Consider the following 20,067-nt stretch of genomic DNA (forward strand, 5'->3'; position numbering starts at 1 on the left):
AGATAACAAACCCCCTCAATCAGCTAGACTGTATCAGATGGTGCCTGAGCCACCTCTTCCGTCTGACCCGTCGTCGAAGCCACCGGATGGGTAGCGTCTTCCATAATGTCTATGGTATATCTGACCGATTAACTGCATCTCTCCTGATTATGACTACTGCCAAAAGGGCTTTCAACCAACTCCACCAAGATGCCCAAGTTCCGGACAAGGCTGTACAAAACCGATAGAGCTCGAGACTTCGAGCATGAACAGGTATGACAATATACTTCCTATCTATCTACTATCTATTGGCCGTGCCTAACTCTGTTCTGGTTTAGGACCGCCATGTCCGCATGCGACAGATCTATGACACAATCGATCGGCAGTCATACCAATGGATTGTAGTATTCGTGGCAGGAGTTGGCTTCTTTCTTGATGGCTATACCGTGGGTTCAACTTCCTGTACCATGAGAAACATTGGACCATTCGAGCACTGACCACAATACGCTTTTTCAGCTGTTCGCAAGCAACATGGCCCTCCCCATGGTGGCCTACGTTTATTGGAGAGATGAAACGTCTTCCATGAAGCTGACCTACATCAACATCGCTACTCTGGCCGGTACATTACTGGGTCAAGTACTGTTTGGGTACCTGGCCGATCGTAACGGTCGCAAGAAGATGTACGGAGTGGAACTGGTACTTATGATTGCTTCTACATTAGGCGTGGTCATGTCCTCAACCGGCGAACATCAAAGCATGAATGTATTTGCCTGGCTCATCTGGTGGAGGATCCTGGTCGGGGTCGGGGTTGGAGCCGATTACCCTCTCAGTGCTGTGATCACATCCGAGTAAGGCTCCCTTTGGCTGCATCCTAAATGGCCATCGGCTTACCGACCTCGTTAGGTTTGCCCCTACGAAGCATCGAGCACGGATGATGGCAACAGTTTTCTTCATGCAGCCACTCGGCCAGATCGCAGGGAACCTCGTGTCTCTAATCGTCGTCGCCGTCAGCAAGAAGCAAGGATACGACGACCTCACACGCACGGTAGACATCATGTGGAGATGGGTCGTTGGTATCGGAGTGATTCCCGGCGTAGTCGCAACCGTTTTCCGCTTTGCCATCCCAGAGAGTCCTCGGTTTATATTTGAGGTCGAAGACGATCCCGTGAAAGCCGAATTCGATGCAACTACCCTGTTCAACGAGCCCACATCCACACTCTCCCCATCCTTCGAAATCGACAGTTGGCACCACCTTCCTGTCCCCGCCGTCTCCCTCGCCGCCCAGTCCATCAGCGACAGCAGATCGCTCTCGCAGACCGAATTTCTCCAGCCCGCGACCCTCAATTCCCACTGGGACCTCACGCGCCGCGACATCATCCAGTACTTCTGGACGGAAGGAAACTGGCGCACCCTAGCCGCCACCTCTCTCTCCTGGCTCCTCCTTGACTTCGGCTTTTACGGAATCGGTCTCTCGAGTCCCCAATTCCTCGCTAAAACCTGGGATTCCCTGAACATCCACGGTCGGGTTCCCCCTTGGCAAACAGACGATTCCCCGGACGCAGACATCTACAAGATGTTTCTGAACAGTTCCACCCACGCCCTGGTCATCCTCAACAGCGGCAGCTTCCTAGGCGGACTGGCGCTGATCCTAGTCATCCACCGACTAGATCGCGCTGCGTTACAGAAATATGGATTCCTCGCATTAGCCGCGCACTTCATCGCCCTCGGCACGATGTTCATAACCGTGCACAAGGAAGGACCCGTCGCAATCGCCCTGTACATTATCGGACAGGCCCTCTTCAACTTCGGTACGTCAGCCCCAGATCCTCCTCATCCCAAAACTTAATCTGACCATATTCTACCAGGTCCCAACGCAACAACCTACATCCTCCCCGCTGAACTCTTCCCCACCCGCTACCGCGCATCCTGCCACGGAATCAGCGCCGGGGCCGGTAAACTCGGCTCCATCCTCGTCCAGATCTTCTCGGCCTACTACAACTTCGGCACAGGCGTCGGCGACGATCCCACCATTCGACACGGCTGGGTCCTCATCGTGTTCAGCGCTTGTATGATCCTCGGGGCGGCCGTCACGCATTTCTGGATCCCGGCTGTGCAGATGAAGGTGGCTCACGGGAAAGGAAAGGAGAAGTTGTGGGGAGGGAAGCCGGAGACATTGGAGCGGTTGGCGTTGGGGAGACTGGGTAGGTCAAGTCAGTATGCTGTGTCTCAGGTTTCGTATTCTACTGGGGTTCAGTCTTTTAGGATGGATAGGGATGGGGGTTTTGGGTAATTACCACTCGGTTTATTGAATATGAACGGGCGTTGTGGATATATATTTCTTGCTTATACGTAGCTTTTGATAATAATAATAGATAGGATCTCCATGTAAAGTGGATTAATTGTCTCTATTCTTTATATTTGTAAGATGAATCTATCGAATGTGAAAATGAAAAGTCAAAAAATAAAAATCAAAAATAAAACGCAACGTGTAGAGGGAATGGATGAATGACCAAAACAAAAAAGATGCATCATCCGTGAATCGAACACGGGCCTCATCGATGGCAACGATGAATTCTACCACTAGACCAATGATGCGTCTTGATGGAAGATATCTTCCTTTACGCTCTTTATTAAGATAATGTGAACCAGAAATACTTAGATGCAGGACACAACTGCGGGTACCTCAACCTATTGATTAATATATTCATTTTCTATCTAAATATAGCTATATAACTCTCGTGTCACACTTACAAGAGGAAGCCTCTATATATCAGAAGGAGAGGATAAGGACTAAATTTATGGTGCTCAGATCTAGTTATAAATGTATATAGTTTTGTTGATAAGTCCCTTATATATAGGTTGTAATAGAGAGTACTTGACGACAATGTAGGAATTTTTGTGTATGTGTTTTCTGTGAATATATGAGAATAGTGATTGTCTTCCAAACATGGGCTAACTTTTACATATTACCCAACAATATTCACTCTGGTCATTTATGAAAACAAACCAATAGTTGTTGGAGTATTATCTGCATTGAAATCCCTTTATAGAAGAAAGTCCTATCTAGGAAGTGCTTGGTAGTTAATTAATCATTCAATACCATATTACAGACTAACTAGTGAAGCATTTATATACAAGCGCTTCATCAATGAAATAAGAATCTACGATGCTAAATGGTCTATAGGAATCATCATGTAGACCTTCTGGATGTGGATTCGACATTCTGTTATCATTCCATTTCTACCTGGCAATCTATACATCTATCGTAACTCTTTCAATCATGACTTGTACGTAGGCCAGCAGCGACTCTATCTAACCAAATCATCCTTGGTAATACCACTTTGGTCACACATCCCCCGGAAGATACTGTTGGGACGCTCCCACAGCCTGAGCGGAGTATCCATCTCGGCGATTTCACCCCTATCCATCACGCAAATGCGATCGTAATGGATGATCGTCCGTAGCCGATGAGCAATACACAGGAGAGTCTTGCCCTGGAACCCACGGGCCATAGTCTCCTGGACGCGTTCGTCTGTCTCGAAATCAACCGATGAAGTCGCCTCGTCACATACAATGATGCGGGAATCGCGCACCAGAGCTCGTGCGAGAGCCAAAAGCTGTCGTTGGCCCTGAGAGAAATTTAGCCCGTCCTGGTCGACCGCGGTGTCAAGGTGTAGGCGTTGCGGTGCACTAGCTGCTTTCTCATTGCTATTACTATCACTATTGGAGCCAGAGGAGGTATCGCTGGGCAATTTCTGACCCACTAGATGGGCTTTTCTCAGGGCAGACCATAGCTCCATATCTGTGTGTTCACCGAAGGGGTCCAAGTTTGAGCGGATCGTGCCCTGGAAGAGGGCAGGATCCTGCGGGATGATGGTGAGGCGACCGCGAAGGTCATGCAGACCGATTCTACAGATGTCAATATCGTCGATTTTGATGCTACCTCCTGAGAGCTCGGTCATCCGGAACAAAGCTGTCATGATACTTGATTTCCCTGCACCGGTTCTTCCCACGATCCCGATGCGTTCGCCACATTGCACCTCCATCGTGAGTCCCTTAAGTACCAACGGCATGCCATCTCGATACCGCATTTGTACGTCGTCGAAGACAATACGGCCTTTCTCAGGCCAGTTGGGTGGGACTTGATCTAAATTCAGAGGTGCTTCTTGGTCGAGGCTGCTAGCATAATGGTGCATCCGCTCGACCGAATTCATGCAGTTCTCCATGTTGGCGAACTCTCGAACGCAGAATTGGAAATTCTGCGTTACACCCACCATGAGAGACAGTATCATGCCTGCTGTACTGGGACTAACGCCAAATCTATTGGTCACCACGAGGATGCCACACGCTAAAACCAACAGGGAGCCGACCATTTCCACGTGGACTACAAGCCATCCTTGGTTGGCATAAGTCAGGAAGTGTGCGCCGTTCATGGAGTCGATGGCATTGTGAATGGTATGCCGGAAGTGATCTTCTCTGTTGTATGCTCGAATACATGTGGTGCCTGTGATGGCTTCTCCAAATCGTGCAAAGACACCCGAGCGAAGGACCGCTTCATGCCGTTTTAGGCTTCGAGCAGACCCCCTATAATAGCCTGCGACCATGAACAACATGGCAAATACTGGCGGTATTGCTATGGCAAACTGGAGGCGACGGTTAGTACCGCGAACATGATAGGGAATGGCATGATGAATAAGAAAGAGTGCTTGCATAGTAGAAGTACGCGACAACCAGCGCGAGAATAGAGATGGCCATGGAGGACATCATTGTAAACATTCGTAGCGCGTCTCCAAGATCGCTGTCCAACACTTGGACGTCCTTCGAGAAGCGATTAGTGATGCGGCCTAGAGGCGTGGTGTCGAAGAAAGACATCGGCGCTCGCAAAACACGATGCAAAGCCTGATGAAGCATCGTTTTACCGGCATTGGAAGAAGAATACGTAATTTGAAACGAATACAGATAAACGACAGCAAACTGGAAACAGCAGAGGACAGCATATATGCCCAAATATCCCCCCGTCCCCAGACTAGGATATTTGTCGGACGTCCAGAACGACAACCACAAGCCATTCATAAGTAGTGTACCGTTGACAAGTAGTGTCAGAAATAAATAGAGAATGGGGTTAAGGAAAGATCCAGTCGCTAAAATGTATGCTTTCCAGACATCCCATCCTATTGGATTTATTGCTCGCTCTTCCGATTGCATCAGGGCAGCACCTGTCGGCCTGTTGCTCATGTTCTCCTCTTTTAATTGTATATCGTCGCGCTGATTGGGGGTCTCCGTATCCGACGTCTCTTGCTGAGATATGTTCGACATCAGGGCCTGAAAGACAGCGCTCGTTCGCATGAGTTTCTCGAAAGTGTCGACTGCATGTATACGTCCGTGATCCATGACAATAATTCGGTCACAACGGCCAAGCACATGAAGCTGGTGAGTCGCCAACACCCGGCATCGGCCTTTCAGGAGTCCGCAAATTGCCTTGTCCATAATCTGTCGTCCCACATGAGCATCAACTGCAGACAGAGGGTCATCCATAAGAACAATCCCTGAATTTGAATAGATGGCTCGGGCAATATTCAGGCGCTGCTTTTGCCCCCCAGATATAGTGATTCCACGCTCACCAATTTCTGTCTGATCACCATCTGGGAATATGGCCAGGTCTGACTGGAGAGCACACGCATCGATGACTTGATTATACCTTTTTTCGTCAAATCCATGGCCAAACAAAATATTATCCCGGACGGAGGTATTCTGAATCCAGGCGTATTGTGGGCAGAACGCCCGAGTCATACCCATATGGACTCTACCAGAAGTTAATCGCATCTCGCCCGCTAATGCTTCTAGCAATGAGCTCTTGCCGCTTCCAACCGTGCCAATCACGGCAATCAACTCATCACGACCGATTTCCAGATCAATGTCGGTGATCTGGAAGGGGGGTTGTTCTTCGTCCTTCTCGGCATTGTGAGCACTCCACCCCTTTCCGGACGTCCGACCAGACTTTTGGCTAGAGCCCTGTTGCCCAGAACTCGATGATGGTATTTGCTCCCAGGTGAAAGATGCATGGTTCATCTGTACGGCGTTTTGCATGTCCATGTCCCACTCGACGTAATCCTCTTTCTCCTCTGCTTTGAAAAAGTCCTGAAGCCTATTCAAAGCCGTCCACGCATCGGTCGTGGTGTTAATCGCCAAATTCATCATGCTCAGCGGCGCTCGGAGTGCATTAAAAGCTGTAAGGGAAGCGAATATGCTATCTGGAGAGACGCCGTGGCCTGAAAAAGCGTAAGTGGTGAAAGACAGCATCGCTGCCAAAGTAGACATGCATATGAAACTAGCAATGACAACATGCCGGACGGCCAGGAGTTTATGAAGAGAGTGCATTTCCGTTTGTCGGATTTTCTGGAGTCTTTCTATGAAGAAATTCTCCCACCCAAAAATTTTGACGAATCTTACGTTATGCACTATCTCTTGGGTCAAGGACACTCGCCTGTCAGTGATCTTGTTGACTGCAATCCGAAGATTTATAAGACAGCGCACAACGTACGCCAGTACAGCTACTGCAATGAGCATGAATGCGTACCCAGAAAGTGCACTGTACCCAATAGTCATTATCAAGACCACAAGACCAATGACTAAGGCTATGGGTGTAGCCCAGAGCATATGAATCGTGCCGCAGGCTCTATCAATTCGGTCCGCATCAACTCCCATCAACATCGTGATGCGACCGTTATTCCAGCCAGCAGCTTCGTCTTCGACTTTGGATCTCTGTCCCCGTTTCTTTCCCTGCTTTGGCTCTTCCTTTTGCCCTCCGGAAAACCGCCCATCTGCTCTTGCTCGCTCTGATAGCTTCATCGTCTTGGAGAAAATATGTGAGATAAGTGCCGCCTTGACTTGACCACCGAGCAGTGCTCCCTTGTAGAACGACTGACTCATACACAGGGCTCGTATCAGTTGCATAAAAAAGATGGCCAGTGCGTAGCCCACTCCTGGCCCTACATTGGGAGCAGGTTGGCCGCCGTGTCGGGAAGCATATGCTTCCATTGCAAATGAGATCAGATGTCTGACGACAAGAGGGGATAGCACAATGATAACGGTACCAAGGGTCTGGCCTATGGCGCCAAGCCAGAAATCCCTCTTAAAGGTCTCATATATGGCCCACAACAAAGGTCTCTTGTCTCCATGTTTTAGCCGCCGTTCCAAGTTGGCCCCAAGCTGGCTTGACAAAATGTCAACGGACCTATTCGGATTGACCTTCCAGATATCTTGAATTTCCAAATCTCGGAGGTAGCCGGCCTAGATAATTTCGTAAGAATGATGGTTGCGTTCGAACGTTAAGGCCACGGCTAACCTTCATGAATGGTGCCATCCATCGAAATAACAGGCGACTGAGGATATTGGCGCCATACTCTCGACTCTCCATCCTTGCCTCCGGCACGGGAGGAACCTTCTGCAGCCGCAACGGATTTAGACTCGGCCATTTTGAAACTCGATACCCCTTTCTTGTGGTATCACGTTGTGGGGACTTCAATTGAGTCTCACCCTTCTCATCGACCACAGGGATGGCCGACTTGTCTTTAGGATTTTGAGTCATTTTTCTAAAAAAAGGCTCAGGTATTGCCATGAGACATTGCAAGGGGGGCGGGTGGCTGGCTTCGAGAAAAGAGCTGAAGAACGATGATGGCTGATACAGTCACAAATTGAAATGCTTCTAGACCGATTTCTTGTGAATAGACTAACACAACAACCCCAAAGAGTGCTTTCGTCCCTCTTCGGCAGATTGTGATGGACGAAGAAGGGCTGGTGTGGTCCTCACGACAGGGATAGATGAGATTAGACAGGAAGGGATGGACGGCACATGGTCGGGTTAGTGACAAGTAATGAGCCCCTTGGGTCTCCCCGATCTGGGGCGCCCGAGAGGACAGCGGGCCTGAGTATTCCCCTCAACTCCTTGCTTTGAAGGAATGGAATGATGCTTCGATACGATGCATTGAATCGATAATCGCCACAACTAGGGACGGGAACCGAGGATACTATCTAGAGGGGTAAAGGCAGGCTGCACGATGTATGAGTTGTCTCCTTCTCGACATCCGAATGGAACTTACACTCCTTTGGATGGATAGATCATTGGCTGGTCCTTGCAGTCTGCGGTTTACGAGGTAGACAGGCCCACCTGTTCTCGTCATGCAATGATCGACGCCGATCATCAATAGAATGCAGAGTCGACTGTCTTGGCAGTTCAGTCCTTAAGCGATTTGGCAGAACGTTTCCACCATCTTTTTTGTTGAAAATGGCATAGACTGGGTAGAGCTGAAAAAGAAAACAAACGCGACGTTGAATCCACTTTGTGGGATTCATGTGAGGTCAAGATACCGCTTGACCGCAAAACAAGCATCTCAGTCATGTGGAGGTGTCCACAATGCACTGTACTGTATTTTCTCTCTCTTTCAAGGCCGGTTAAAAAAAAGCTGCGAGTCATTAGCATGGTTGGCTATCCACAGTTTCTTGCCTTCTGTGCCCTAAGCAGCTGATGTCTCCTGGCGTAAACTTTCTGGAGATACTCTCCTGAGCCCTAGCAGCATCAGGAAAAAGTCTCGGTAGAAATAAAGAAGGACCTATTGTGCCGCACTGAAATAACCGTATTCCAACATCGAGAGCAAGCGGTGAGCTGTCTAAAACAATTGTACGTTCTGGTGTAAACGCCTTTGAGATATTTTGGGAATTGTGAGACGAACAGAGGCTTTAGAACAAATGGTGCCTGGGTAGAGACGGGATTCGAAATGGCCTTATTTGCTCGATTCCATCCTTTACAGCTTTAGCATAGATACCTACATAACTACTGTAGTTTATCAAAAGAGATCGAGACTGCCATACCAGAGATGCCTTTAACAGGGACCTAGAGCAATTGCTCTTCGTCTTGGATGTCGTCGTCACCAATCCAGCCGTTGTCGTGTTTAATTTTTTTACTTATCTTTTCTTTTCTTCTCTTTTTTAAAAAAAAGGGGGTGCGATAGTTGCATTAACAATCATGAAATAAATATTTTTTTTCATCAGTAGATACGGTATTCAAGTAATTCGTAAGGGCATTCCACCACTCGTTCCAAGTAGGAGGCTCATATCGGAGAATCAATCTTGGACAAGGACACAAATGTTGTGCTATCATGTCCAGTAGATGACGGTTTCCCTAGGGCGAGCTGGGTCTGCCTTCAGCATATTTGGCGAAGAGATACCTCTGCCATTGCTGTGACTGGAGATTGACCGTCCCTCCCATGCTTGGTTGTTAACCCCTAAGCATTCCACACGCCTTGGTAGCCCTAGTTCTCAATGCCAATCTTGACCTTCTTCTCTGGAGGAGGGATTACTCTATCCTCGGCCTCACCTTTGAGATTCGGCAGCTCCGCCGCGGCCTCTTCGATGATCGCCAGTGCCTTCTGGATCTCCTCATCCGTAATCACAAGAGGCGGGGCGAGACGGATGATGTTCTGATGAGTGGGTTTGGCCTGAACACCGCAGGTTAGCACTTCCCTCTCTTAACCGTTGGATAATCATGGCATTCTACAACTTACCAGCAGACCCTTTTCTTTCATCAACATACAGAGATCCCAGGCCGTATGTCCATTTGTCTTCGTTTCGTCGATGACAATGGCATTTAGCAGACCCCTGCCACGCACGGTCTGGATCATCGGGTTGTTGATAGCTTTCAAGCCATCGCGGAAAATATGGCCCAGCTTCTCGGCCCTCTCGACCATCCCTTCCTCCTTGATCACCTCCAGAGCCCGGATGGCCACCGCGCACGCCAAGGGGTTGCCACCGTACGTCGACCCGTGAGTGCCAGGCTCGACGGTGAGCATGACATCCTTCCGGCCCAACACGCAGGACACTGGGTACATACCACCAGAGATGGCCTTCCCCAGAAGCACCAGGTCCGGTTTAATTCCGCTCCACTCATAACAGAGCAGCTTACCCGTCCGAGCAATACCCGTTTGGATCTCATCGCAGATCAGCAGTACGTTGTGCTTGTCACATAGGGTCCGCGCCTCCTGCAGATAATCCTCGTCGGGGACGACAATACCAGCCTCACCCTGGATGGGCTCGACTAGGAACGCGGCCAGATTGGGGCCCGCCTTTTCAAAGGCCTCCCGCAGGGCAGTTTTATCATTGTACGTAATGGGATTGTCCGTTCCGGGGATGGTGCAGCCAATCCCTGGCAGGTAGGGCCCGTAGTTTTCACGAGATTCGGGGTCCGATGACAAGGAAATAGCGGCGAACTAAATTGGATAGCGTGCATTAGCGACCCCCCTCACCTTTGATTGGGTTGGATCTGTTTCTTAAGTAACCTACAGTACGCCCATGGAAGTTGTTCTCGGCACTCAGGACCACCGCTTGATTCTCTGGGATGCCCTTTACTTTATATCCCCACTTACGAGCGATTTTGATGCCCGTTTCCACGGCTTCGGCACCCGTGTTCATGGGCAGGACCATGTCGAATCCAAAGTACTCCGTCACAAACTGAGCGAAGCGCGGGAAGACATCATTGTAGAAGGCACGCGAGCTCAGAGTCAGCCGCGAAGCCTGATCAACCAGGGCAGCCACCAATTTGGGATGACAGTGACCCTGGTTGACGGCAGAGTACGCGGAGAGGAAGTCGAGATAGTGACGACCCTCGGGATCCCACACGGAGGTACCCTGAGCACGAGCAAAGACGACAGGAAGTGGATGGTAGTTATGAGCAGCGAAGTCCTTCTCAGCCTGGATGGCCTCCTGGGTGGAGGAAGCATGGTACGCACTGGTACCGTTGGACGCCATGGTGGGAAAGAATATAGATAGGTAGAATGTAGATAGTGGGGAAAAGCAATGACAAGGTAGATAGAAAAACAGAGAACGCTATTGGACTAAGCTGGACAGAATCAAGACAGTTTCTCACAAACAAGAAAGAAAACCAGAAAACCAGAAGGGGGAGAAAACTCGATCTTTATAACCACAACTCCGTGAAGAAGAATGTCAAACCAAGGGTAAGCATTTGACCCCTAAGCGCAAGTCTAGCCGCGATTCTGCGATGAACCTCTAAGTGCAGGTCTAGCCGTGATGGTGACGGCGGAGTGAATCCACTCAATTCTTGGAGCCGCTGCTGTTGTCCACTGACGCCGAGCGCATTACACAGGGACCTCCACTTCGTCTCTCTCCATGATTCCCTCTAGACGGTTGGTTGGCTGGAGACGGATTGTTTGACTGTACTGTCTGTTTTGTCACGATGAACCGCAATTCCTCGTCCGGCGCGTCTCCGCGGTCGCGTAGCCTCAGGCCACCCTCCGCTCTCCGCGTCTTCCTCGCTCTTGTTGCCTTTCGTCTGGCGAATGCTCTGTCCCTGAGGACTTTTTTCCAGCCCGATGAATTCTTCCAGTCGCTGGAACCTGCTTGGCACGTGGCTTTTGGGGAGTCCCAGGGTGCCTGGATTACCTGGGTCGGTCCATCCCATGGCTTTGTTAATCCACGGTTGTGGGATTCAACATTACTGATAATGTCGGTGTGTAGGAGTGGAAACACCATCTGAGGTCCTCGATCCATCCTCTACTTTTTTCGGCTGTCTATTCGACCACCGATCTCGCTGCACAGGTTCTTCATCTCTCCGCCGCTACGCGGGCGGATCTCCTCATTGCCGCTCCGAAGGTGACGCAGGCCGTCATCGCTGCGGTCGGGGATTTCTATACATGGAGACTGGCGGGTTTGGTATACGGATATCGGAGCCGTGAAGCGTGGGCCGCGGTATGTGGAGGGAACGTATGATGGTCGACCTCTAGCTGATGGAAACGACAGCTTGCCTTGACTGTGGTTAGTCCCTGGCAGTGGTTCTGCTCGACCAGGACGCTGTCTAATTGCCTCGAAAACACCATCACGATTGTCGGACTTTGTCTGTGGCCATGGGAATGGTCAACTTCAAGACCCCGACCTAGGGACAGCGCAAGAAAGGGTGACCGTGACTGGGCTCTCATTAGGTATGAATTGACGCTGGAATCGTAGATGGTTATTAGGGCAGATTATCTGACATTCCCCGGCTTAGATTGCGCCAGTGTCTCTGTCTCGCAGCTCTTGCGTGTATCCTGCGCCCAACTAACATCCTGATCTGGGCGACTCTAGCCAGTGTCGCATGGTTCCGCAGCTCCTGGGCTACAAGGAAGGTTCTGGCTCGTGAGGTCTTGATTTGCGGGTAAGTCGACTTGGGAAGCCATTCTCAGTCCATCCATATACTCACAGCCTCAGATCGACGGTCCTTTTCTCTTCGACTTTGCTGGATCGCCTCTTCTACGGGGTGTGGGCATTTCCACCCCTCCGGTTCCTCTACTTCAACATTGTGCAGTCCTTGTCGGTCTTCTATGGGAAGAACGACTGGCACTATTACGTCTCCCAGGGTTATCCGCTACTGCTGACGACCGCGCTACCATTCACTGCGATCGGCTTATATCGCGCGCTAACTCGTCGGCAGTCCAACGGCGGGCAGGCGTCAATGCAGGTCCAACTTGGAGCCATCTGTCTGGTCATGCCGCTGACTCTGTCCCTGATATCCCATAAGGAAGTGCGGTTTATCTACCCATTACTGCCTTCCCTGCATGTGTTGACAGCTCCAACTCTGGTGAACTTCTTCCTTCCGGCAGTCGCCCGTTCGAGCGGATCATACACACCGCGCAGACTCACCCTCGTCTTCCTGCTGCTAGCCAACTTTGTCATCGCCCTTTACACCACTCTCTACCACGCTTCCGGAACCGTCGAAGTTCTCTCCTACCTCCGAGAACAACACCAATCCCACAATCCTGACCACGGCATCACCGCGGGATTCCTCATGCCCTGCCATAGCACCCCGTGGCGCTCCCACCTCGTATACCCCAACCTCCGCGCTTGGGCTCTTTCCTGCAACCCGCCCGTCGATCTCACCGACAGCCAAAAGGCCGTCTACGTCGATGAAGCTGATCAATTCTACGACCAAGCGGGCCAGTTCCTCCGCACCCACATGGGGGGCGGCTTGCGCCACGTTCCCCGAAAACCCTCATACATAACAATGACCACTAATCCGTCCTCGAAATCCATCATCACCGCCTCCGGATACCAACAGAAATTCCCCCACGACTGGCCCGACTACCTCGTCTTCTTCGCCCAGCTCGAACCAACCCTGAAACCCCTCCTGCGGAGCTCCTCGTACGCCGAATGCCATCGAACTTTCAACTCCGCCTGGCACGACGACTGGCGTCGTCGCGGCGACATCGTCGTCTGGTGTCTCGATGCAACCGAGCAGCAAGCATGGCGTTCCGTCAAGCGGAAACGAGACCTCGAGTCTCGTGATCGTCACTTCGATCGTATCATTAGATCCTGGAAACGGGAATCTTCCTCCTCTTCCCCGTTGTTGTCATTCATGTGGAAATGGTCGCCATCGCGGCTGTGGACGACGTCGACCCAGTCGTCGTGGTCATGGCCCTGGGAACGTCGTAGACGTACCTGGTTGGGTATTCCTCTTCCCTCGTGGTTGGATACCTCGTCTAGATATCCCTCTTGGTTGAATTGGTCGGGTTGGAAAAAGAAGAAATCTAGAATAGATGATCTGGAATATTGGTCTTGATTTTTCCTTCTTTCCTCCTTATTCCTAGCCAAAGGCGCTTATGCTTGGTATTGTTATTCGATCTGGTGGTTAATTACTTGCCATCTCAATTAGCTAGACACCTACTTCTGATTGGTGGTTATTTCATCTTGATTGGAACCTAGGAATTGAATTGAATATATGCATGTGTGTATGTGTGCGTATGTATACCATTGATCTTACTATGGATTGAACAAAGACTATATACTCCATTCTATCGAGACCAAATGCTACGCCCAACTTAGAACCCAATCAATCTTCCTATCCACAACGCCAGCCAGTTATGCAACACTCGGTAAATACACATTTCCTGAACAAAACCAAGGAGATGACCAAAATCAGGTGAAATAAAAAGCAGAATAGAGAAAAATATCCTTTAGCCGTACCGCGCGCTCAGATTGGCAAACGCATCCGGACTGTGTCGTCCGTTCTGAAAGCCGCTGATATCGACACTCTGCTGGCTCATGTGGGATCTTGCGGCGCCCATCGCTGTCGGGGGCGCCGGCACGGTGAGACCCTGTTGCTGCGGAGCAGGTGCCGCGCCGGGTCCAGGTACTGTAGACACGAAGGGGTTTCGGGATCCGGCTTGCGAATCTGCAGTTTGTGGAAAGGAAGAGATGGAGGATTGGGTTCGTGCTGCAGCCGCCGATTGCTGCGTCAGAGGGGCGGCACTGTAGGGAGAGGTAGCCCCCGGGGCGACCGGATAGAGACCGGCCGAGGACTGGAATTGGGGATTCTCTGGAATCATACTCGGGGCGGGAGAGACATTGTAGAGGGAGAGGATGGTGTTCTTGTTCAGACGGCCGGTGGGCTGTGGGACAAGATGCTGCGTGGACGTCTGGTGCGCGAATTGCGACGGCACTTGAAATCCCGCACTCTGAGGGGTGGCGGGGGTAGTCATAGTCGGGAATGGGTTTGGAGACAGCTGGGCTGGCTGCACCTGAAGTGACGGTGGTTGCGATTGGAACGGGGAAGGCTGGCCAAATGGAGAGCTTGCCGGCAGGGCTGGCATTGTGTTTGCATGTCGAGGTGGCGGGAAACCGGGGGATCCACCCCCAGCTGCCGCCTGACCTTGCGGCTGCATTGACGGAACTTGCGCGAAGAATGGGTTTGTCTGGCCGATAGGTGGTGTAACCTGCGGTTGGGCGCCGGGCTGGAAGAAAGGGTTGTGACTACCGTCCAAAGGCTGGGGGGATGAGACAAATGAGCCTTGGAGAGCTGCCGAGGCGGGAGGAGTGGCCGACTGCAGGTAGTAGGGTTGTGAGAATGGCGTCTGTTGTTGGGGAGGGTGTCCTCCCGTAGAGTGCGGGAACAAAGGCTGGGAGACCTGGAGGTTCTGGAAGGATTGCTCCAGAGGCTGCTGCACTGAGGAAGATTGAAGCTGAAGCTGCGGCTGCGGCTGCGGCTGCGTAGTCGGCATATCGAAGGGATTGTAGGACTGCCCGGTAGGCTGCGCGGGGGGCTTGGAGTCCAGCTGGTCAAAAGGGTTGCTTGACGCCCCGGTTGGTAGAGACGGTGTCCTCACTCCCGACGTGGGATTGCTTCCTTCTCCCAGTCTCACCAGAGTCTCGATCGATTTATCAAGGTTGCCGTCCAGTTCCCGGAGGACAATTGCATTCCGACGCTCATTCTGAAAGCCCATGTCCCTCAAAGTGGCCATCATCGACTCAAACGATCCCTTGTCCCTGTTTCCCACCGAGGCGCCCATCCCCTGCGAGCCCACGCTGGGAAAGCGCGGCGACGGCGCATCACCCTGGCTGGTCGAAATCCGGTGCAGATTCGTCGCAGAGGAGGCGGACCGCAGGCCAAAGCCAAAGGGTTTGGAAGGCTTAGGCGGCAGGGGAGGAGGAGACCCTTCTGGGGACCGGTCTCGGTGAGAAGAGTCTTGACGACTGGGCGGTTTTGGTCTTCCATCCTCTAGGGATCGGTGTTGGTACTTTTGCCGAATGAACCGTTCCATACACGCATCCGCCTCGTCAACATCGGCAGGAACGGGAGGCTTGACATTTCGCGGGTTGAAGATCTTGTTCATGAGGGTATTCCCGTGCGATTTCATATTCTGCAAGCTTTCTATCAGCACTCCCCCATTTCCCGACATCGGTTGCTCATGCGACAAACTCACATCGACCTGTTCCGACGTCCAACTATCCATACTCAAGGACTTGACCTTGGAGATATGGGTGCCCATTTTCCGGTGAATGGCCGCGCACCGCATGCAGAGGAAGATGCCCATCTAGATTGTATCCCATTCGATCAGTCTGACCATCGTTGCATTCGGTATTGATATATACATACGTTCCAGCTGGCCCAACCTATCCAGACACACAATCCGTCAGCATCCGGGATCCAAAGATACCATGAGGTCCTACTCACCTGGATTCATGGCTTCACAATCGGCGCAACGGTCATTGCCAGGAACCGACCGGATGAGATCCTGCAACGTCCGTTCATTGCGGAACTGCTGGCGTTTGCTGATACCGATCACCATGGTCACGAGAGGGTCGCTTAACGCGTATCTTTGCTGTCAGGGTCCAACCGAGTCGAGTCGAACAAATCAAGAAGATGCAGGTGCGTATGTATAATAACGGTCCACAGGGGAACCCAAAAATTTTGGTGGTCGACGGGCCGAGCTTCCGGATGCGAAACGGGGCGCAGGTCGTCTCAGAGCGATAGAGGAAACATATTTACAGAGAAAACAGGCGTTGGGGGCTGAATGGCAGAAGACGAAGAATGGAGGGGAGTGATGGAGCAAAAGGAGAGAGAAGGGATGGATGTGGGGGACAAGCAGCGGTTGGTGGGACTCGTCTTGGAGCTGGAATGGTCCTTCTGCACCTCTCTCTCTGTGGTCATCTACTGTAGCTTACACGTAACTTCTTTCAAATTATCGCCTTCTAGTGCTGGGGTCTGAGCTCTAGAAGCATGACATCCCATCATCCAGACCGAATAGCATCTTTCTGAGCGACATGGGCGCCTCGCATGGATCAGAGCGTAAGCATTCCATCCGTTAGTCTATTCGCAAGCCAATTCTTTCCACAATGGCCTTCTTCTTTCCTTGTAGTTACAGAGAACTGGCCAATCCTGGAAAGGTGGATACGGAGATATACCCCGAGTGCAGTCTCTTCTCCTGCTTACGGTCTAGCACTACAATACAAGTATGCATCTTCGAGGGTATGTCTGAGCAGCAGGTGACTCCATCCACCATCGCACTCTTTAAGGCTTCGAGAAACCCAGCACGGTAGAAGAGCCTTATAATTGCCCGGAAATTGCTTCATTCTAGTACGCCAATATGACCTGCCAACCCATAGGAAAGAAAAGGAACTGGAGGTTGATTATGCGTTCGTGAGGTATGAAAAGTGTAAAGAGGGAAAGAGAAGGAGAGAGGAAAGAAAAAAGTGAAAGGAATGAAATAGTCAGACTCCCTGGTGCGGACACGTGATGGGGTGAGTTGAATGCCTGAGGCGCCAACATATACTCGCTTAGTAGTCAACCACCTTCAATAACTACTCTAAATACGTACTAATCTTAGAGCACTCTGTAATGATCCTAGTACATCTCCACCTCTTCTCTCAAGCTGAATAATCGATACAACAACGTCTTTCCTTTCCTATCTCGGGGATGGTTTTCCTTCCCATTCCGCACTCTTCCCTTTTAGGCCTAGCGGCTACAGGCACCAAGCGAGTATCTGTCACGTGACACACTGGCTTTTCTCAATTCTTTATTTCTTCCTCATCGTGTTTCCTTCGTCCATCCCCAACCGGGTCGTTTAATGCCAACGTCCTCTTCACGTATAGACAGTCTCATCATCTCGGTGTCCCTTTGAGTATCAAGGGATACCCTTACAAGTTTCGACATTCAGCGAGCCACTGCTTCATGCCGCAGTTGCTCAGCTTTTAAGAACCACACAGTGCGCGTCTAGCCTTCTCTGTGGCCAAGAAGCATACTTTTTTTTGTTCGTTCAGTGGGAGATCAAAACCAAACAGTTTTTAGCAGGACTGCGTCTACTCCACCCTGGTGTTCGTCTTCATCGAACGGCAGGACTATTTTTACGACGGACATACTTTATGGGAGTTCAACTAGTTTGATGTGCTTTGGAATTGGGCAAATCCGTAGAAACCATTCCCATGTATTCGTAAGGCCTGACTTAGCAGAGGTTATGTCACCATTGTAAAAACTATGGATCCTCCGGATGAAGCAGTCTTCGACCTGATGATGGATCAGTTGCTTTTGTCACCATTGCTTGCTAACTAACTAATGGAATCTGATGGATAATGCAAATGCAAGGAGTCTGGCCGGGTGGAATTTAATGCTAACAGCAACTAGCCGCGGTAGTCGGGAGTCCCTGCCAAACAAATTGTTCCTGTTAATAATATGAAAGTGCCAGGAAATGCGGAGATACGCTGAGTAAAAAGACTCGGGTCCAGGGCTTGCCAATCTGTTCTCCGTGATTGGTGCCTAGTTCCTGGCATAATGAGGGTCTTTCCGATGTAACTTAACAGACGCAATTCGTAGCCATGGATGGTATTACTAGTAGTATCATCCCTTGCCGTCTCTTCCCTCTCTTCCTTTTGACCTGTCACTCCTTCATAGACAATCTAGCGTACTCTCCCTCAGATCGATCCGTCTGTGATTCCTTCTCGAGTCCATTGCATCTCGTCTTACCCATTCCCATTCCCCCACGAACTGTATACAGTCCTCGGTGTAATCACCTACCCTCCTTTAGATACTTCCTGATTTCCTTATCCCATTTGTATTATATCCATTCACCATGGCCTCCGCTGCTAGAACTGCCTCCCGGGCCTTCCTTCGTTCCACCCCGGCCACCTCCTTCCGACCTGCTGCCCGCAGCACACGCTTTGCTCTTCCCTCCCAGGGCTTCCGTGCCTCGTCCCGTCGGGGCTATGCCTCTGAAGCTGGTCAGGGCAAGTCTTCCAATGGCCTTCTTTGGGCCGGTATCGCCGCTGCTGGTGGTGCTGGAGCATACTTCTACCTGAAGGGTGGCGACTCTTCCATCAACTCCAAGGACTTTGTCCCTTCGCAGAAGGACTACCAGGCTGTGTACGATGAGATTGCTCGTCGCCTTGCCGACGAGACCGACTATGATGATGGCAGCTATGGACCGGTTAGTGTTCTTCGTCCTTGGCTATAACCCTAAAACCTGCCAATTCCACGTGGTGATGGGAAGCTGACTGTTGTTGCTGTTTGTATTAGGTCCTTATTCGACTGGCATGGCACGCAAGTGGTACCTATGATAAGGAGACTGGCACTGGAGGAAGCAATGGCGCCACCATGAGATATGCCCCCGAGTCCGACCACGGCGCCAATGCCGGTCTGAAGGTCGCCAGGGACTGGTTGGAGCCCACCAAGGCCAAGTTCCCTTGGATCACCTACTCTGATCTCTGGACCTTGGCCGGATCTTGTGCCGTCCAGGAGCTGGGTGGCCCTACCATCCCCTGGAGACCTGGCCGTCAGGACAGGGACGTGGCTGCTTGTACTCCTGATGGACGGCTGCCCGATGCCTCCAAGGAACACAAGCATATTCGCGACATCTTCTACCGCATGGGATTCAACGACCAGGAGATTGTGGCTCTGATCGGTTGCCACGCTCTGGGCCGTGCTCACACCGACCGGTCTGGCTATGATGGCCCCTGGAATTTCAGCCCGACTGTCTTCACCAACGAGTTCTTCCGACTCTTGGTTGATGAGAAGTGGCAGCAGAAGAAGTGGAATGGCCCCGCCCAGTTCACCGACAAGACTACTGGGACCTTGATGATGCTTCCCGCCGACATGGCTCTGATCAAGGACAAGGAGTTCAAGAAGCACGTCGACCGCTATGCCAAGGACAGCGATGCGTTCTTCAAAGACTTTTCCGATGTTTACGTCAAGCTCCTCGAGCTGGGTGTTCCCTTCACGAGCAAACCTGAGGATCGCTTCGTGTTCAAGCCCTCCGAGTAATTATCCATTAGTTCTGATATAATTTGCTTAGGGCCGTGAAGCACTTTGATTTTTCTCATGTTTTGATATCCGGTTATGGTCTCATTTAGATTCTTGGTCATTTGTGAATGATGCTCCTATTATATTTATTACACCATAGATACTAGAAAGATTCTGTGGGCAAATACAGTGGAAGGGTGTTGGCACTATATTATAACAAAAAGATCTTACCATAATTCCAATGCTTCTTCCTAGTAGAAGGTGGGGAATTTGTAAGAATCGGCAGGCGATCGTAGTCCGTAAACTCCAAATTGACCCGTCAAAGCCATAATTCACACAAACATGCTATTGACAGAGCAAATGATGATAAGAGTGTCGTGGTTGGAAAGCAGTAGCAGTTATCAGAGTGGTGGCGGCGACCAAGAATGCGACTCCGCAATCTCCGATACTTCCACGACTTCGCCCACAGAAGAATTCGAAACCCACTTCCAACTCCCTGGTGTCACGAACACGGATCCGGCCTTGAATGAAAATACGGT

General features: G+C 50.9%; 6 protein-coding genes and 1 non-coding gene across 7 annotated transcripts; 3 read left to right on the forward strand and 4 right to left on the reverse strand.

Moving 5' to 3' along the window:
• Positions 1 to 189: 189 nt before the first annotated feature.
• On the forward strand, positions 190 to 2,241 carry ATNIH1004_004811 (phosphate transporter; the record flags this gene model as incomplete). Its single annotated transcript, XM_033569478.1, has 6 exons — positions 190 to 252; positions 318 to 425; positions 496 to 827; positions 883 to 1,787; positions 1,845 to 2,180; positions 2,234 to 2,241. The coding sequence occupies 6 exons, from the start codon at positions 190 to 192 to the stop codon at positions 2,239 to 2,241; spliced, it is 1,752 nt and encodes a 583-aa protein (XP_033428284.1).
• Positions 2,242 to 2,503: 262 nt separating this feature from the next.
• ATNIH1004_004812 lies at positions 2,504 to 2,574 on the reverse strand. Its single transcript has one exon. It is a non-coding gene; the product is annotated as a tRNA-Gly (tRNA).
• Positions 2,575 to 3,287: 713 nt separating this feature from the next.
• Positions 3,288 to 7,567, reverse strand: ATNIH1004_004813 (ATP-binding cassette transporter YOR1; the record flags this gene model as incomplete). The annotated part of the gene is made up of 3 exons (XM_033569479.1): positions 3,288 to 4,622; positions 4,711 to 7,269; positions 7,325 to 7,567. 3 exons carry the CDS (start codon positions 7,565 to 7,567, stop codon positions 3,288 to 3,290), a joined length of 4,137 nt encoding a protein of 1,378 aa, XP_033428285.1.
• Positions 7,568 to 9,287: 1,720 nt separating this feature from the next.
• car2 (ornithine-oxo-acid transaminase) lies at positions 9,288 to 10,779 on the reverse strand (the record flags this gene model as incomplete). The annotated part of the gene is made up of 3 exons (XM_033569480.1): positions 9,288 to 9,473; positions 9,540 to 10,241; positions 10,315 to 10,779. The coding sequence occupies 3 exons, from the start codon at positions 10,777 to 10,779 to the stop codon at positions 9,288 to 9,290; spliced, it is 1,353 nt and encodes a 450-aa protein (XP_033428286.1).
• Positions 10,780 to 11,224: 445 nt separating this feature from the next.
• On the forward strand, positions 11,225 to 13,452 carry gpi10 (putative glycosylphosphatidylinositol-alpha 1,2 mannosyltransferase; the record flags this gene model as incomplete). The annotated part of the gene is made up of 6 exons (XM_033569481.1): positions 11,225 to 11,434; positions 11,506 to 11,736; positions 11,788 to 11,966; positions 12,032 to 12,178; positions 12,232 to 13,273; positions 13,330 to 13,452. The coding sequence occupies 6 exons, from the start codon at positions 11,225 to 11,227 to the stop codon at positions 13,450 to 13,452; spliced, it is 1,932 nt and encodes a 643-aa protein (XP_033428287.1).
• A 521-nt stretch (positions 13,453 to 13,973) lies between these two features.
• On the reverse strand, positions 13,974 to 16,085 carry ATNIH1004_004816 (putative GTPase activating protein for Arf; the record flags this gene model as incomplete). Its single annotated transcript, XM_033569482.1, has 4 exons — positions 13,974 to 15,656; positions 15,720 to 15,830; positions 15,893 to 15,909; positions 15,971 to 16,085. The coding sequence occupies 4 exons, from the start codon at positions 16,083 to 16,085 to the stop codon at positions 13,974 to 13,976; spliced, it is 1,926 nt and encodes a 641-aa protein (XP_033428288.1).
• A 2,277-nt stretch (positions 16,086 to 18,362) lies between these two features.
• CCP1 (peroxidase) lies at positions 18,363 to 19,549 on the forward strand (the record flags this gene model as incomplete). Its single annotated transcript, XM_033569483.1, has 2 exons — positions 18,363 to 18,716; positions 18,806 to 19,549. The coding sequence occupies 2 exons, from the start codon at positions 18,363 to 18,365 to the stop codon at positions 19,547 to 19,549; spliced, it is 1,098 nt and encodes a 365-aa protein (XP_033428289.1).
• Between the last annotated feature and the right edge of the window lie 518 nt (positions 19,550 to 20,067).

Source organism: Aspergillus tanneri (genome assembly GCF_003426965.1).
Source record: "Aspergillus tanneri strain NIH1004 chromosome Unknown AapTan_3_pilon_pilon_pilon, whole genome shotgun sequence".
In the NCBI taxonomy this organism is placed as follows: Eukaryota; Fungi; Ascomycota; class Eurotiomycetes; order Eurotiales; family Aspergillaceae; genus Aspergillus; species Aspergillus tanneri.